This window comes from Mugil cephalus, chromosome 7, assembly GCF_022458985.1.
Source record: "Mugil cephalus isolate CIBA_MC_2020 chromosome 7, CIBA_Mcephalus_1.1, whole genome shotgun sequence".
In the NCBI taxonomy this organism is placed as follows: Eukaryota; Metazoa; Chordata; class Actinopteri; order Mugiliformes; family Mugilidae; genus Mugil; species Mugil cephalus.
The window spans coordinates 23,051,893-23,070,698 of record NC_061776.1 but is presented as its reverse complement, the minus strand read 5'-3'; the positions used below and the strand labels follow the sequence as shown (position 1 = coordinate 23,070,698).

Below are 18,806 nucleotides of genomic sequence, written 5' to 3'. Positions count from 1 at the left end.
GTGTGTGTGTGTGTGTGTGTGTGTGTGTGTGTGTGTGTGTGTGTTTGTGTGTGTGTGTGTGTTATAGACCTGTTCAAGTGGGTGGAGTGAGGAGATGAGGACCAATGTGATCCTTTTCTCTCTCTATTCAGACACAGGACATGGAAGGACAGTGATGGAGAGTGATGCTGCATGAGCCAAGAGTAAAGGGCCAAAGAGGATGTGTATGTGAATGTGAGAGTAGGTCTGCTTTTTGCAGGCTGGTATGATGGGCTTAGAGGTGGCTGCAAATATGATGCACTCGTTTCCCATATTAAGTGAAGATGGAGGCTTGGATCCCAGCTAAAAATAATGGATGTAGGACAGAGAAGTACATATCAGGAGGGGGTGCTGGTGTCTAATTTGCTTCTGCTGGCATTGGCGCAGCGCTAGAATGTGGAGTTGGGTCACTCAGGGACATGGAGAGAAAGGAGGCAAGACGGTGGTGCACCCACTGAGGAATCAGTGCAAAGGTGCCACTTAGCCCTGACTCACGAAGAAAGTGAAATGTACAGTTTTACAGAGGAGGCAGGTGGCAGTTTTTTGAGGCATTTTGAATCTGAACTTAATACGCGCAGGACACGAGTGCCCTGTGCAATGTGTGCATGTATGCTTAAGATGATCGCATGTGGTATTAGTTTTCAAATTGAAAAGGAGGAGGTAAGCTATAAATAAATACAGGCTATGTGGTATCATATACTCCTTCCCACTTGAAGCACCCCACACATATGCGACACACCCCTCTTTTCTGTAACGGGCCATGGAAGCCTACAGTAGGGCTGAATGATGCACCTTGTATCGGGTTGTTTGGTGGTCAGCTGAAATATCTCACTTATATGGTGTCGGTAGCTATGGAAACGCAAGCTGAACTGTGATTAACTCTACAGTAACATCTATGAAATGATATGAGAAAGCCTCAGTATGAAAGGGGATGCATTCCATTTACACCCCATGTCGTTACATTAGTTCTTCTATTGCATAGCAGAAATAAGATCTGATTTCATTAATAGACCCAAATGAGAAGAACATGCCACTTCTCTGGCTATAACCTAACCAGTGATGATGACGTTTATAATGATGACTGAAAACATGTAAAGTGACACCACTGATGCTTACTAAGGTAAGGTCATTTATGACAATATTCACCTTATGCTGGTTTCACAAGCCATGCACATTCTAAATCAGTGGCCTATGACTTATATTACATTACACTGACAACATACTAACAACAGTATGACCACCTTCCTAATATTGTGTAGGTCTCCGTTGTGAAAAACTGTTGAAAACTCTCATCAGAGAAAAGACATGGGTCTTCTTAGGCTGTCCTCTGGTGTCTGGATCATCCAGACACCATCCACTTGATCAGTTTGGGATCTAGTGAATTTGGAGTTTTCTGAGTTGTTCCTAAACCGTTTTTATGTGTGTGTCTGTGTCAGGCTGCATCCTGCCATCAAGGCAACAGTCATCCCTTTGTGTCATTGCTATGGGGTGCTGGTGTCTGGTCTGGTCTAGGTGGGTGCTACATGTCTAAGTAACATCCACATGAATGGCAGATCCAAAAGTTTCCTTGCAGAATACTGAAATGTCACAAGGTGGTCAATCATTTGTTGGGTTTTAAAGGGGTTAATAAGGCCTTCAGCCTATGTATAACCTTGGGAAGAATCAAGAAGAATGTTACTTACGCTATCTCACCATATCAGAAGTTGTCTTTCGCTTTGCTACAGCTTGCTCACAGATTAGGACACATCACACCCTGATATCTCACTGAAGGAGAGGAAAATATCCTCCTTCCACAGTTTTTAATTTCATTGTGTTGCTGATATTTTTGTATTACATCTAGATGTGTGTGAATGTACCCTGGTTAATTATACAACAACTGCAATTAACGTGAATAAAAAGGATATTTAATATAAGTGGGCAGCCCTTATGTTCTGAGGGAACATAAGGGGTCTCCTTGAACCTGCAGCAGTCACCTCTCCTGGCCAGTAGATGGCCCTCTTTAATCTACAATGGTTCTGGACATTACGATAATAACATTTTCAGATTATTTAACGGACTGTCGAAAATCTGCCACGAGAGTTTGATGCGTTACACTGGTCACCATTAGAGGTTAATTTGTGTTTATTGGTTTCAATAATGTTGTGTTGATATATAACATAACATTCTTAATTTTACACCATGCTAAACCTGAAAGACACGTTCATTTTTATAAAGTTTTACGCAATGAAATGATTTCACAATGTAAACTCTTATAAAAGAGTGGAGGGGGCGTGGTTAATTTGGGCACTTCCTTGTGGGCAGTTCCAAAACAAAAAACGCTAAGGGGTAAGCACTCCATAAGGTGTACTAAATTCATGGATCAGTAGGATCGATGTTGATATATTGACCTACAGAAGTTGCCAAGGACCGGGACATAACCAGAGCACACCTTGACAATACATTAAACGGAAACTAAGGTCAGGCGTTTCGCTTTCTACTAGCAACCTTACGTAAGGTTGTAATTTGTATTATCTAACTGTCCTAGCGGTAGGTACATAATGTCGTTATTGCTAATACTAATAGAAAGATCAGCCGTGCTGCATTCAGCCAACATGCATAGTCTAGTCACTTCTGAAAGAAACCTGACATGGAGCAAATAAATGCCGTTTGGAAGTTGTATTAAATCTACGCTCAGCTTGCTAGAGAAAGGAAAGTTAGCAGAGTGCAGATGAAATCGAACGGCGCAACCTTTATGTTTACTGTATGCCACGGTTGTAATCGACTGTATAATAGATATAAATATATACACGGTCTGTGGTTGTAATGCCAACTGTTGGCAAAAGAAACAACCCGAAAATGTTGCAGTCATTAACTTTTTACTCATCACGGCGGTTGCCGAATAATCGATTAATATGAAAAATGAGGCCGGTCATAATTTCATTGACTCCAGGGTGACTTCTTCAGACGTCCCGACTGGCACAAACACTGAGATATTCTGATTTAAAACGCATGAAAAAAGCAGAGGACTCTTGTATCGCAAAATTTCCTGGAATAACAATATGTTTGTGATTACTGATCACTAATTGTTGCAAATGCCTCTTGAGATAATTGACTAATCCATTCTGCTCTAAAGGAAATAATAACAGTTCTTAAGTTTAATAATACTTAACATGTTTTTTACAGATGGCTTCGACTCTGGCCAACAGAGCAATGGGAGCCATTGTGGGATCAGCTGTTGCAGATGCAGCAGGTAATACACATAACATACTGTCATACTGTACTGCTATATTATGTACCTTTCTTTGTGATCATTTGAAAGTCCTCTATGATACATTTTCAAATTCAGTATAGTTTTTTGAACTTCATAACAATAGCAAATGGTTTTGAGCTCAGACTGCTAGTTTCCTGGTTGATGTTAAAATTAAATTATCTGTATGACTCTTTGCCTGCAGCGCAGCCTCTCCACTGGGTGTACGACCTCCAGAAGTTGCAGGGGATTCTGGCTGAGAATCCGAATCCCGAATTCCGCTCTGAGTCTGCCAACCCTTTCTACAGGAGGCAGACGGGCCAGCAGAGCTGCTATGGAGACCAGGCATTTGTCCTGCTGGAGTCCCTGTCTGAATGTGATGGTAGACTGCCACCTTCATCTTATTGATGATTATTGATCACTGATGATCTATCCCTATAGGTTTCTCCGCATTGTTATAATCAGGTAACTTTACAATTTTAAGTTCCCCTGTTTCTAATCACTTTGACTCTCTGGCCAGGTCTAAATGTTGACGACCTAAAGCAGCGCATGCTGAAATTCTTTGGACCAGGATCAGAGTACGACACCCCTGTGAATGATCCCTACAGGGAGAAAGGCGGTAAGAAAGGATAGTGAAGTGTAAATGACCGTCTTCTTAGTTAATAACGGGATGCTGATGGGTGCTGTACATCTGCATTACACCAGGACCAAGACCTCAGCTGCCCATCGAGGGACCATGGAGACAGGCAAGTTTGAAGAGCTTCTTGAAGAATGTGGACGCAGGGAAAGAGGAGACAGGTAAAGCTCTTGTACTTAACCATGGCCTGACACTATGAAGAGAAACCTATTTAACTGATGTCCTGTATTTGTGGTAGGCTGTGAGAATGACTGTCAGATTGATGGAATAGCCAAAATGGCTCCTATCGTGGCTTTTTACGCTGGAAAGCCTGACATGCTGGAAATGGTTGAACAGGCCACCCGTGTCACCCAGAACAATGATGCATGTGTGGCAGAGACTCTGGCAGCAGCAAGGTCAGCATATCTGCCAGATATACTACTTAATTATTTTCTAATTATTTCTGTTGACTATAGTGATAGAACTAGTGACCACAACTAATACTTCTCAATATGGAAAAGGCACACTTACAATATAAATTAGATAACTGTCAAATGTTATAATAGCTGATCAAGTCGAAGCATACCACATTTGTGAGAGGGAGACAAACACAAACACTCTTGAGGGAGGGTATACATTTATATTTGTGATGTCTAATCTTTGAATGGCCACATTTCCTATTACTGGCATTACCTATTACTTTATGGCATCAATAAGGGGGGAAATTGTTAAAAATAAAGATTTAAAATATAATATAAATGTTAATATATGTCTGTGGTGACAGATATGTCAGGTAGGAAATTCCAGCACACACACAGAAAAACCTGAACTGAAAAAGCATTTATTTAAATCTTAATGTAAAGTTGCACAGTTGTACAGTTGACCATGACATCATTTCACAGACATACGCGTAGCTGCTTTAGCATTTCATGTTTGTTATATCAAACCTTAAATGTCCAGCTGCAAGTTCAAGCATTTAAATTTCAAGCATATGGGGCTAATATAATTTAAACTCCACATTGACTTATTTTCTCAGGTTTTTGGAGCATTTCATCCTGAATGGTCCTGATCCCAAAGCCTTAGATGTGGTGCTCAACCAGCTCAGTGACCCAAACAGAAAGCAGCCCCAGGATCTGGACAAAGCAGTCATTGGTACGTGAGGCCTGCAGCATTGTTACTTCCTTGTGGTAAAGTCATGGGACTGAGTCCTGGGATTAAAGGATTTATCCTTCCTCATTTTGTGAACCTTCTACATCCCGAACGGGTCCTGTGCTTGCTATAAAACAGATATCTGATACTATATTCCTCAATTTGCCTCAGAGCTTCATGTTTCAGATGTTTTGTGTTTCTGATTATTGATTGATTGGACTTGTCCTGTTGTATTTGACTCTTCCTGGTTTCAGGGCACATTCATCAGGTGAAGGAGAATTTATCCAAGACTCCTAAGGAGGTGATCCCCACTGTGTTTCCAAACACATGAGGTATCTGTACCAAGCTTCATTTAACCTCTCACCAGTAGAGTGCAGTCTTAAAGTGACAATCCATAAATCACTATGTGTTGGCAAATTGGGTAACATAACAATTATATTTATTATTGACCACATGATCCATGGATGAAAATATTGATGGGTTAATGGGTTAACAGTGTTATGGGTTAAAAGATTTCTGCTAATACAAAGTGAAGTAGTAATACTATATATAACAAGCAGGTAAAATGCCTTTGTGACACTCACATCTAGGGCTGATGTCTTTTCAGGTTTGCCAGGTGCGTTCCAAGCAGCGCTGCACGGAGTCCTGACAGCCAAGCACTATGAGATGGCTATCAGAGACACCATGAGCTGCGGGGGATGCACCTGTAGCAGGGGATCCTTTATTGGAGCGTGTCTTGGAGCTCAGGTATGACTGCCTGCTAATTTAACACTTAAGTCAATATAATATCATTATTATACCGTGGCTGTTTTACTAAGTGGGCCATTCTTATTCTTCTAGGTGGGACTCGAAGGAATCCCAACTTCCTGGGCATCCAAAACCCTGCGATACAACTCGGTGTTGGAGCATGCCAAGAAGATAACCAAACACCACCAGTAGTCTTCTGGAATCGTGATGGGATTTTAAAATGTGACGTGGCCGAGAACATCATGAAAAACTGTTGGGCTTTCTCAGAGCAGTGTATGAAGGTTCCTGTCTAAACTTTTTCATGGCTGGAACTGGATGTTTTTGTCTCTGTTTAAGTTTTACATGTTGGTTCAGATGTTCTCTGATTGAGATGTACAGCAATAAAGTGAATAAAAAAAAGGCGTGATCAAGAACCATTTGTCCTCTTTTTTTTTACTTATGGTAAAGCTTAAACTCCAAAAGCTTGAAAACTGCCCGAACCACAAAGGCTGTAAGGAAACCCAGCCCAAAATATACAAGTCTATTTAGTTTAATAAGTTAGTAATTCGTTTGCTGGTATCAGAATTCAGTAATCTACTACTGCAATCTATGTATCTAATAGTGGATACATGTACAGTATATAAACATTAAAACACAGAAATACTAGTATTAATAATAAAATGAATATTCATACACGTACTTACCCTCTGCTGTGAACAAATATGCAGTGCACTTCGCAAACAATTGTCCCACCGCAGCCACCGTAGCTGCTCCTGACGACACAGCCTGGCGTGCACTTGGAGTCAAACATGGCTGGTAGAGGTGGGAAACAGAGTCGCTCAGGCTCAGGCTTTTCGGGCAGAAAAGGCGCAGGCGAGCAGGAAGAAGAGGAGCAGCCGCTGCAGGCCATTTTAGTTGCTGACAGCTTCAACCGGAGGTTTTTCCCGGTGACCAAAGACCAGCCACGGGTAAGAAGAGAGCTCAGCTAGCTGGGATGCTAAAGCCTGCCAGCTAGCTGAGCATGGTGTAAACAGTGACAACTGATGATAACTCACAAACGAAAAGGAGCCAGCCATCTCTACACACGTGAATATCGTGTTTGTTTAGTTTACCGCTCATTAGTGTGCGAGAATGCGAGATTGGAGCTAGTTCAGTGACTTCTCTCAGACTGCTAACGTCATCTGTCACATTTTCATTGATGACAGGCGCTGCTGCCGCTGGGAAATGTTGCCATGATCGACTACACGCTCGAGTTCCTCACGTCCACCGGGGTGCAGGAAACATTTGTCTTCTGCTGCTGGATGGCCAGTAAAATTAAGGAACACTTATTGTGAGTTTGTATCAGCAGTGTAGGTGGGCTGCTTCTTCTGTGTGGTTGCAAGATCTCAACTTGACTTTGTGTCTGACAGGAAGTCAAAGTGGTGTCGCCCCAGTTCTCCAAACACAGTCCACATCATCACCTCGGACTTGTACCGCTCCCTTGGGGATGTGCTGAGGGATGTTGACGCAAAGTCACTTGTACGCAATGACTTTGTGTTGGTTTACGGAGATGTGGTATCTAATGTTGATGTCAGTCAGGCTTTGCACGAACACAGGTAAGAGGTTTTCTCATGTGCTAATTTAACCCGAGAGGAAGCTGTTTGATGATGTGAGTGATCCCCATTTCTAGGCACAGACGAAAGATGGAGAAGAACATTTCAGTAATGACCATGGTCTTTAAGGAATCATCGCCAGGACACAAGTCACGCTGTGAGGAAGATGACGTCATCGTGGCCATGGACAGCAAGAGCCAGCAAATTTTACACTACCAGAAGACACAAGGGCTAAAGAAGTTACAGTTTCCTATGGTAACCGCTGGTTTCACTGACAGTTGATCACGTCTTAAGTACATTTAGGGTTTGACAGACTGATGACAGCTGCTCCTATTCATGTTTTTCAGAACATTTTTCACAGTGGAAGTGATGAGTTTGAAATCAGACATGACCTCCTGGACTGCCACATCAGTATCTGTTCCCCACAGGTCGGTTTCGATGCACACACAGGAAACATTTAGCTCATTATCATACACTGCTGTTACATGTTTTTTGGTCTCCTTTCTTTCAGGTTGCCGAGCTCTTCACTGACAATTTTGACTATCAAACTAGGGATGACTTTGTCAGAGGCATTTTGGTCAATGAAGAGGTACTATTGCAAAATGAATGTGGTTTATGTTAATTCTGTATTTGCCATCTGTTGCAGTTCTTACTGTAAGTCATTTTCTGTGTTAAGATCCTAGGCAATCAGATCCACATGCATGTCACCAAGGATGGCTACGGTGTCCGAATATCCAACCTGCTCATGTATGATTCTGTGTCGTCGGACCTTGTGCGGCGGTGGGTCTACCCCCTCACCCCTGAAGCCAACTTTGCGGATCAGGAGGGGCAGAGCTGCACGTACTCTCGCCACAACGTCTACCGGGGATCAGGAGTCAGCCTGGGCCACGGCAGCCAGATGGAGGAGAACGTTCTCATCGGCTGCGACACCAGTATCGGTGCCAACTGTTACATCTCCAATAGCGTCATTGGTAACAACTGCACCATAGGTGAGCTCGGTGTTAGGTTGTATATGTTTGAAGGTGGGAGGTGGTAAATGAGGTGTTAACGAAGACACACATGTAACGTTTCTCTGTTTCATTGCAACAGGTGACAATGTAAACCTGGACCATGCCTACATCTGGAACAATGTTCACATTGCCAATAATGTGGTGATCAGCCAGTCTGTGGTCTGCGACAATGCTGAGGTCAAGGAGGGCGTGACTCTTAATAAACAGTGTGTCCTTGCATATAATGTAAGTTACACATGAGTTATAATCTTATGATTATTTTTAATGATAACGCTGAGCTCAGTGTGATGTTACTGTCAGTATGGTGGCAGAATGACTCAAAATATAAAGACAGGCTAACAACTCAGCTGCGTTCAGTGACTTCCTAGAGTGTTTTTGTCACTGTGAGGTTGCTGGGCAACCAGTGGAGAAAGTCACTACACTAACCAAGCACATAGGTGTATTAGATCATCAGTGTAATTAGATACTGAGGGATGCTTGTAGTGCTTGTAATGCCAGAACAGTATCACTCTGCAAGCAAGCAAAAATATAACTAAGTATTTCCTTTTAAGTTGCAGGGGTAAACACCAAAACAATATGACCCTGTCAGGGGTAACTGCATTTTAAGCGTCCTCTGTAATGCCCTCAAAGAACTATTCAGAATCAGTTGACTCAGAAACACTGAGTATTACATGTGAGGATGGTCGACAATGATTAGGAAGGAGGAGTCAGCAAAAAGTGTAGATTTCATCTGTTTTATTTTAGGCCGGTCACAAGAAAACAAACATTCAGACGAAATCAGTTCTTCCTGTTTTTTCTTTTAAAGGCAGTCTTTAGGAAAAACAAAACAAAGCTATTTGATGATACACTGTAAATAGGACACTTTTCTCTTTTCATGTGTGAAATGATGTTATGGATTTGGAATTATGGATTATGGAACAATGGCACCAGATATAATAAACTAGAATTTTCAGCATCTGCAGGTTTTCATTTGTCTGTGTTTTCAAGGTGGTGATTGGACCAAACCTCGCTTTACCAGAAGGCACCGTGGTGTCCATGCATCATCCGGAGGAGGAAGAAGAGGATGATGATGAGTTCCTCAGTGACGATGCTGAGGTCGGTCAAAGTAAAGACAAAACCAAACTGAAAGGTGTGTATTAACTGTGTAACAATGAATTCAGATGTGAGCAAATAGGTTTCAGGGTGTGACTTAGTTGTTGTTGTTCTTCTTCTGTTTTCTAGTTTTTAACCCAGCAGAAGTTGGAGCAGCTGGAAAAGGCTACATCTGGAAGGCCAGCAGTCTAGACGACACGGAGGATGAAGAGCTGTCGCAGTGTCTTTGGGGTAGGACAGTAGTTGGTCTGTCGGGTTTAACTTTATGAAAGAGCCTGTAAAGGGGACATTTCCTGTGATGCTATAGTCTATAGTTTATTTATTTTGTGTTGGTCAGGTTTGGTGTTGAACCCAGATCCTGAAAGTGACAGCGAGGACAGTGAGCCTGATGGCCCAGACGATCCAGTGATTCCCTCTCCTGAGATGGACGATGTCAAAGGTGAGAGGGCTCAGGATAACTTTCCTGCATGTGAAACTTTATGACTGCCCCCTGCTGGCCAAAGGTTCAAAACACTAGAAAACAGATCAGTTCTATCTTGGTTAATGGGATTTTTAACCTATAGTTAATTTCAGTAATTAATGAATTAATTTCATGCATCTTAAACTGATTGCTCTATTTTATATAATGACACAGTGTGTTGCTTGCTGTATGACTTATTGCTTGATTGCCGTGGTCTAGTCTTCCAGTTGGAGGTGCTCGGGACTCTGCAGAGAGGTTTGGAGGAGAACATCGGCTGTGACAATCTTGTGCTCGAGATCAATTCTCTAAAGTAAGGAGGAACTTGCTCACATTTCTCTTGTTCCTGTTTGTAACAGTTTGTGACTGTTGTTTAGTTTGACAACCTTACCTTTTTCAGGTACGCCTACAATATCACTCTGAAGGAGGTGATGCAGATTTTAACCAGAGTGGTGCTAGAGTACCCTTTCCAGCAGCAGGGCTCAGAACTCACCACTTCACAATACGTCTCTGTGCTCCTGCCGGTAAATAAGAGCAGAGTTTTATTATCTGTTAACAGAATAATAACCAAACAAATGTTACATCACTTAGTCGTCCTGTTTTTCTTTGTCTTGCTCTCAGTTGTTGAAGAAATGGGCGCCAGTATTTAAGAACTATGTGAAGAGAGCACAAGACCATTTAGCCTGTCTGTCTGCATTTGAAGAACACTTCTTGGAGCAGGAGAACCACTGGGCTGCTATGTTCAAGGTCAGGATCCACTAACACTACCCCATACACTCAGTAGTCTGGTACAACCTCCTCTGTAAAGGCCATGAAAATGATCTCAGAAGACAAGTTATAATATTGTGTTCAATCAGTTTGTGGAGCTGTATACGCAACGTTGTTTGTAACCCAGGTCCTGATGAACATGTACCAGCTGGAAATCCTGGAGGAGGAGATGATTCTGCATTGGTTCTCACAGGGAGCCACCACCGACAAAAGCAGACAGCTCCGCAAGAACCAGGGGGTAGGTAGTCTGTGAGGAGGGTCATACAGGACACAAGGCTTTATTATACAAAACACAATTAGACAGTTTGAATGACAGGGTGAGATCAGATTATACTCTATGTTACTTCTTACCTGGGATCCTTCAGGTACATTAGATATGAGGGAAGTTCCCCTTGGTATCTTAATTTGAAGGAGTCATATTTTCCTGTGTGTATTGTGTGTTTTCTTTATTCCTCCTATGAATGTATTTGGAGAGGACATGATAAAGTAGGAGGGACCGTCCATACAATAGGCAGGAATGAACATAAAATGACCTGAGGAAAAACATAAAGACGTTAATTATTAAATAAATTATCCAGAATATCATCAATAAGACATTGTTTTAAAATTATCGCTAAATTATACTTCAATATGTCCACAATATCTAACTACTGAGAATATTATTCTAAAGCCCCTCACCAACAGTGCTGAATCTTTGACTGCCTTGGTTTTGTTCTTGAACAGCTTCAGAAGTTCATCCAGTGGTTGGAAGAGGCCGAGGAGTCTTCAGAGGAGGATGGAGAATAATGAGGGCAATTTCATCTGCAGAAAAACTTTCAAACTGTCGTGACTAAGGGGATTTGGATTGTTGGTCTTCTCTTCCACAGCGGCTCTCTGCCTCCACTAACCACCAGAATCTGCTCTGTACAGTTGAAGCTCATGTACATTTTTATCTCCTACGTCATGCGAGAGCTGTGTGATCTGAACATCAATATGAAATTAAAGAAGGGAGACCCTCTGCCTGATCGGTTTGAAGTTTCTGTATTTGCCTCGCTTTTTCTCCCCTCCACTTGAAATGTATCAGTCGGGATAAAGCTGCTGCTTTGATCACGTCTAATGTGAGAAACTAAACCCAGCATCTGTCAAAAAAAAAAAAAAAAAGACTGTACTGGACATTTTTCTTACACACTGATCATTGTGCACATAATTTGAAAATAATACATCAAAAATATCCAAGAGGTTAAAAATAATCTGCTGTCATCTTAATCCCAATAAAGTTAGATTCCAAGTGATTCAGCTGATATTTATTTTATTTATAATTACAATGAATAAACAGCTGGGATAAGCTCCAGCAACCTCAGCGCCCCTAGGATAAGTGGTAGTAGAAGATGAGATGAGATTAATGATTAACATTGAAGACATTTTTCTGATTCATACATTTGAAATGTTACAACGTTGTTTGATTTAAACATAGTTTCATTGGTCCCTTGTTAAAGCAGCGCTGGATTTATGATTCCTCAAGTCATTCGTCAAAGAAGCCTGAGTTGTTCCCGAGAGGTCACATGACCCTCACACTGAGGAAGAATTCAGTGACTGACGACATAAAAGATACACGAACTGAGTTACAACTTGCATTCATAATGCAGAATGTATATTGGTCTTCACATTAAATGGACAGATTGCACGAAAAAAAAAACGCACAAGAAGGAATCTGACAAGCATCACAACTACAGAGGTGCACAACAATGACAGTGCAGGCTTATGCATTGTATAATAGGTGTGGGCTTTTTTCTGAATTTGGAAAATGTCATTTGACTTTTTTAAATTTTATTTCATGTGTTCACACCTAAATTAGATTTTTTCAGGAGTGAAAAGGGATTTGTAAATGCCTGCGTGTTTGTGTGTTAACGTATCTCTAAGCATGTGTTTTCATAAATGTGTGTGTTTTTTCCCTTACAGTCTTTGCAGAAAAGACTTAAATGCACCTTGACATGATGAGACACTACCTCCGAGCAAAGAAAATAATCGAAACATTTGAAGGAACCACATTCAAGCCAGGCATGTGCTGCAGAATCTGTGAAAAAACCCCTGAGAGTATGAGAACACTGCTCTGCCGGGTCCAGGGTCCCCTGGCCTAGGCTCCTATCTTTCGTCCTCTTTTTTTACAAAATTGTAAATGACGCTGGCTAGAAGAGAAGCCCCCGTGAGCCCTGTGAGAGCAGTCAGTGTCTTCCACATGCTTGCCGATGCCTCGTGTCTGTCGATGAAGCTGCTGTGATCAGTGGGTACCAGGATGTACTTGCGACCGTCTCTTGGGGCCTGCAGCCTCATCGCCGTGCCTCCCTCCAGCACCACCTCCCCGAACCCCGTCACGGTGCTCCCCACACGCAGCAGCTCCTCGCTCTCCTCCATCGCCACTGGTTTCTCACCGGTCATGCCTTGCAGCATTACGTTCACCAAGCCCTCCTCGGCACGTTTCACTTTGTAATAAACCCTCTCCAGTAAGGACCCAGAGGCCTCCAGAGGGTTCTGCACTTTCACATGCACGTCAGAGATGTAGGCTTCAGGGTTGACCAGACTAAAGGGAACAGAGTTGCTGGTCTCGGTTCGGTTTTTCGTCTGAGAGTTCCTGGAAGAAGAAGTGTTGTTAATATGTGAGTAGACTGATAAACAGACATTCTTGTGTTTCTTTAGTAGTGTGTACCATGTCTTGGTGAGGGAGTTCCACTGTTTCCAGTGCTCCTCCACTGCTATTTTCTGGATCACGCCGAAGCATCGTGGGATAAACCGGCTGGGCAGAGGCTCCCCGTCTGCCTGGACCACACCTCAAAACAGACATAACAGGAACTGTAAGTCTTAAAATCCTCCTCACACGTTCACTCAAATCTTATTAATAATATCTTCATACCTTCAACAGCGACGTACTGGAGTCGCTTGTGGGTTGATGATTGGAGTACTTTTACCAAATGTTCATCAGGTTTGAAAATGGGTATTGCCTAGAACGGAGGAGAATTGTTACAACCATCATCAGAAAATTAAAGCTGCCTTAAAAGATTGAAAGGACCACGGAAATGAAACACTCGCCTTCAGCTTTATCAACTCTTTCTTCTTCTCTTTGTATAAATGATAAAAGAGGCCCGAGAAGGCAAAGCTGGACCCGACTCCAATCAAAACCAGAGGGTTTACAGGGAAGTCACTCATCTCTGACTGCAAGGAGAAACCTTCCTCAACACAAGAGTGATAAGAGAACACACGTTACAGTAAACTACACAGGTCCGCTGCCAGTCTAGAAGTTGTCTTTATAACTCTCTCATTACACTGTCTTACTGTGTTATCGAGGTTAGAGAAGTGAAGCAAGACTTACCAGTTAAAAGTGACACGTACAGCTATTATACATAACTAGTTACTTAAACCGAAAATAAAACCTTCTGTCCACCTTGGATTTATTTCCTCGTTTGCCGAGTGACGTCACGTTCTTCCAGCCTATAGCGTCGAGGCAGCGTGTGTTGCGTTTGACCAGTAGGTGGCAGCAGCGCAAAGCTGATTTAGCCATAATGCACTGGACCACAAATATTATTAGGCGGATTTATTAAGTTATTTGTTTGTTTATTATTTTCCTCACTGATCGTGATTTTACCCACTGATCACGAGACAGTGAGAAAGAAACATTACTTATAATTTCTTACCCGCAAATCAAAGCTCTCCCGTGTTCCATTCCCCATCTCCCTACCCTATCTAAAGATATACGCTATTAAAAAAGAAATAAGGAACATTTTGTAGTTAGAGTAAAGCATCAAGTTAATTCAACTTCTGGGATACTGGTCTGATGGACTGACGTCCTCTAACTTAAGTTTTACACTTGTGCAATACTCATGTGCAATATTACAATGTCACTCTTAATTTAACGCCTTTCTCTCACTCTTTCTGTTACTGGAAGCAGGCCTGCCATTACACACGATATACTGCTTTTGCCCACCCACTTTTTCTATTTCCCCTCTCGCTCTTTAATTTTATGTGCGGCTCTTCGCCCTCCCTATTGCCCCTCGGGGAAAAATAATGTTTTTTCTGATTCTGATTCTGATTCTGATTCCAGTGGGCCCTGTAGTCACTGCCTGACACGTGGAGCTCCACTGGCATATGCTGTAGTACACCAGCATTGGAAGGTCCGCCCCTGTCTCCCTTTACTTTTCACAGATGAGAGCAGGTTTACCCTGAGCACATGTGAAAGATATAAAAGGGTCTGAAGAGTTGGTGGCATATCAATAGAGGGACGCACAGACCTTTACGGGCTGGACAATATCACCTTGACTGCCCTTAGATATCGGGATGAAATCCTTGGAACCATTGTCAGAGCCTGGCCATACAAACGACTGAGTACCATTTTAAGTTGTAAGCCTGCCAAATCATTTTTCACTTTGATTTTCAGGACTTCTTTGAATTTAGCCCTCTGTGGGTTGATCATTTTCATTTCCATCGAATAATCTACCATCCTTTAGTTTCTAACTTTTTACCCAGTCTGCATCAGTATAAATATCGGCCATTATTTCTCTCCTGTTGAGATCTGTGTTTTCTTTTAATTATTTTATTCAGTGTATGTATGTCATTGGGTTTTTGCAGACTGACAACACATACAACTGGAATTATTATGTTGTCATTTCAGTTCAGTTTCGATTCAATTCAAATTATTTATATAGCATGAAAAACGATGAAAACTGAAAACATTCTCAACACGCTTCACAGAACCCTAACACTCCTCTGGGGTGTTGGTGGCAATGAATAAGTCCCTTAAACAGGAACAAAGCCTTATCAGACACTAACTCATATACAGGGGCTCATGAGGAGGAGTGTAGAGAGACTCTAGGGAACCAGATGAAACAAAAGAGAATGTGGGGAAAGACTCGAAAACTGTATGCAAGGAGATGGCGAGAGGATGATGGGACTTTAGTGTGTGATGTTTGGTATGTTCAAGGCCAACAGCGAACAATATAGATGGCTGCAGTCAAGTGCCAGCTTTTGAAGACGTCACACAGCATGGACCTATTTGTATATTATTATATAACATGGAAACAAAATTGATCATAGCTAGAGGCAGATAAAATGGACAAAAGCCTGACAATAATAAATAGCATGAGTTGTTGCAAGTATCCAAGAATAACGCTTAGGTTAGGAGCTAGTTAGAAGTACAAGTTAGAAGATAAGAATGTGTCCGATCAATCAGAATTGAATGAACTATATACTTCTCATGGCCACATATCCCACAGACACAGAGCTTGGTATAAATTATAACTACTGTAAAAGTACAGGTGTTTGCTCTTCATCTTAGACAAAGAACATTACTGCTGAGAACATGGTTTAAAATGTTTACCGCTACCTGTGTGACACTGATTAAAGCTGTCAGACTGAATGATGGGTCGTTGCAGTTATGATTTGCAAACTGTATCATGATGCATTTATGGACACACCACATATATATGATGTCTTTTTGCCTGCAACGTGTCTGTTCAGTATTTCACATTGGAAGGGGGGAAAAGTCCCAAAATAGACAAATAAATTTGTTTGGTGGAATTGTGTTTTTCAGTTTTTCCCAACCTGTTAATCATCTCATGGTCTCTCAGATTTACCTCGTGGCCCCTGGCGAGGTCCAGAGTACACTCACCTTGGGAGCGGCTAATCTTCTGATTGCGTTTCACTTGTGCTGATCAGTGGCGACCAACATAGTACACTCAAGAACCATAAAGTAAAGCGTCATGAACGTTTGCCAGCTTCCTTTTTCTCTGCCTCTCTCTGTGTACTGAATAGCAGTAAATAGTTTTAAATGTGCGGCCATATTTTTGCATGTCATTTGTAAGCTATCCACTCTGCGAATAAAAGTTGGTAAAACTGAACGTGTATCAGGCCAGCTGGAAACAGATTATTGTGAAGCATGACTCTGTGGACCTGGTGATAGACTGGAGACCTGTCCAGGGTGTACCCAACCCCCCCACCACCACAAAGCAGTTACAGATGATGAGGTGAGATGAGATGAGATGAGATATATCTGTGGGTCAATCGAATTCCACAAAAAAACAGACACAAATCTTTAGTGGCATGTCGGAGAAGAGAAGAGAAGAGAAGAGAAGAGAAGAGAAGAGAAGAGAAGAGAAGAGAAGAGAAGAGAAGAGAAGAGAAGAGAAGAGAAGAGAAGAGAAGAGAAGAGAAGAGAAGAGAAGAGAAGAGAAGTCTATCGTTACTAGTTTCTTTTGTCTCTTTATTATACGTAAAGCTGATCTTAGTTCAGCTGTTTCTTCATTCCTCTTCAGCGTGTCCGTCCTTGGCTGCTCACTCAAAGCAAAAATCTCATTCATTTCAAAGTAATGACGTAGATATGCTCATTGTTGGAGCACCTTTCAATCAAACAACCTTGTTGCAGCCCTGCCACAAACCTTGTTGATGGCGTCGCAGACACAGACAGAGCAATAAGTCACAACAGTTGTGAAACAGTGCTGCTCCATGTGAGGCTTTGGGGAAAAAAAAAAGATTGCTGCAAAAAAGACCACTGGATCGGGACAAAATTAACGGCCAGTCAGAATCTCTTCATATGCTAATGATAGGTTAATCTTATTTGAACCATTTTGAAAAAAAAATGCTATAAATCCTCTGATAGTTGTTTTAAAGTTGCGCCTTTCGGCCTTTCCTCTCACTGGTGAGTGAGAGCAGACAGAAGACACACTGCTTCCTAGCAACAGGCCTGGTTGTTTATGCTAAGTTATTCCACTTTACTCATTCCCCGCATGTCTGACTTTACAATAGTCAGACGTGCTCTGTATATGTGATATTTGGTATTTTTTGGTATTAATCAGCCAGCTATGTTTGCAGGCCTGTGGGGAGCCTCGGTGATGCTTGGAGCTACAGTACATGTCAGTAAGCTCACAATGTCTAAGCTGCTGGGCCTTGGTGATTTGGTGATTGGAACTTTGAAACATACAAGAGAGGAGATACAGCTTATTTTTGTACAGATGCTACCAGTCAAAATGATGCTACCCATCTCGTCCTTTCTACAAACTCTTTGAACTGCAGCCATGGTACACGGTACCGGGACATTTAAAGCAGGAACAGACTACTGAACCGCTGATCTGACCCACAAAGGGCACCATGCACCTTGCACCTTACTTGCTTTATTTTAACTGAAGTCTTTTAGTGTTTGAACTGAGTCTTTTACCTATTTTTGCTAAGCCTGCACAGATCTCAGAGAGAAACTCGATTTCATTTTGTCTGCAGTACAGCTGTATGTATGTCAAAGTGACAATAAAGCTTGATTTTGATTTGTGGTGTTACAGTAAATGATGGATTGAAATCACTGGTGTTGCACTAGAGGAAAAGTCAGGGGGCTCCCCAGAGCAGTGTCATCATCTTGGGACAATGTATGTCAGAGATGTGAAGGCACGACAAAAAAAAAATGACTGTGAGAAATGATGATACTCGACTGCAGTGACCTTATTTACACACTACTCAATATGATGTTCTCAAGCAAAATAAAACAACGTTAAATATTTAACGTTATTTGCTCGTAGCCTCTTGCTAAAGGCGAGGCCTTGCCGTGCCCCAGTGTCAGTTTCTACATGTGTATGATTTCCAGCTGTGGGGTTTTTACTTTTAAATGTACAATGTGCAGTGTACAGGGTGGCAGTGGCTCAGGAAGTGGGCTGTTGTGTCCTTGGACAAGACACTTGACCCACCTTGCTTCCAGTGTGATGAGTGATGAGTGATGTTTGGGGTAGTTGGAGAGGATTGGCAGCCACTGAGGTACTACTGAGGTAATTTACCACCACCAGGGTCTGACCACACGAGTGAATGAATAATGCATCCAAATGTAAGCGCTTTGAGCATCTAATGGGAAAACGCTGTATAGAACCAATACATCATCATCATTATTACTATTATTGGTACTGATTATAGATTACTGTCTATGGCGCAGATTGGCAACCTGATGCACAATCTGGGATAGTCCCCAGACCTCCACGGAAAATCCACAAGACCGAAAACAACATTCGGAGCTGTTGAAGTGACATTTTTGTGATCGCAAGGAAATGAAACCACACTCCACGTCCCAGTGTTTTCTGAGGATTTATGGACAGTCTCATCAGGCATAAATGCACTGTGCACCCACTAACAGATTTATGCTGCTTTTGGTTTG

At 42.0% G+C, this 18,806-nt stretch overlaps 3 protein-coding genes across 5 annotated transcripts; 2 read left to right on the top strand and 1 right to left on the bottom strand.

Moving 5' to 3' along the window:
• The first annotated feature begins 2,302 nt into the window (after positions 1–2,302).
• LOC125010705 (crystallin J1A-like) lies at positions 2,303–6,169 on the top strand. 2 transcript variants are annotated; one of them, XM_047589467.1, is made up of 10 exons: positions 2,303–2,474; positions 3,181–3,247; positions 3,450–3,626; positions 3,765–3,863; positions 3,950–4,042; positions 4,120–4,276; positions 4,897–5,012; positions 5,264–5,341; positions 5,617–5,756; positions 5,850–6,169. In XM_047589467.1, exons 2-10 carry the CDS (start codon positions 3,181–3,183, stop codon positions 5,946–5,948), a joined length of 1,026 nt encoding a protein of 341 aa, XP_047445423.1. In that variant the 5' UTR covers positions 2,303–2,474; the 3' UTR covers positions 5,949–6,169. The 2 variants fall into 2 exon arrangements, with proteins under 2 accessions (XP_047445423.1, XP_047445424.1); XM_047589468.1 differs by having other exon boundaries at positions 2,325–2,343.
• Positions 6,170–6,506: 337 nt separating this feature from the next.
• On the top strand, positions 6,507–11,668 carry eif2b5 (eukaryotic translation initiation factor 2B, subunit 5 epsilon). The gene is made up of 16 exons (XM_047590202.1): positions 6,507–6,703; positions 6,941–7,065; positions 7,145–7,330; positions 7,405–7,582; positions 7,675–7,755; positions 7,839–7,916; positions 8,004–8,316; positions 8,417–8,562; positions 9,325–9,466; positions 9,559–9,660; positions 9,767–9,868; positions 10,109–10,199; positions 10,287–10,410; positions 10,508–10,633; positions 10,782–10,892; positions 11,378–11,668. Exons 1-16 carry the CDS (start codon positions 6,545–6,547, stop codon positions 11,438–11,440), a joined length of 2,127 nt encoding a protein of 708 aa, XP_047446158.1. The 5' UTR covers positions 6,507–6,544; the 3' UTR covers positions 11,441–11,668.
• Positions 11,431–14,113, bottom strand: LOC125011160 (mitochondrial ubiquitin ligase activator of nfkb 1-A). 2 transcript variants are annotated; one of them, XM_047590203.1, is made up of 5 exons: positions 13,998–14,113; positions 13,718–13,854; positions 13,542–13,629; positions 13,338–13,458; positions 11,431–13,262 (listed from the first exon to the last, which is right to left on the bottom strand). In XM_047590203.1, the coding sequence occupies exons 2-5, from the start codon at positions 13,832–13,834 to the stop codon at positions 12,776–12,778; spliced, it is 813 nt and encodes a 270-aa protein (XP_047446159.1). In that variant the 5' UTR covers positions 13,835–13,854; positions 13,998–14,113; the 3' UTR covers positions 11,431–12,775. The 2 variants fall into 2 exon arrangements, with proteins under 2 accessions (XP_047446159.1, XP_047446160.1); XM_047590204.1 differs by having other exon boundaries at positions 13,718–13,858; positions 13,998–14,088.
• Between the last annotated feature and the right edge of the window lie 4,693 nt (positions 14,114–18,806).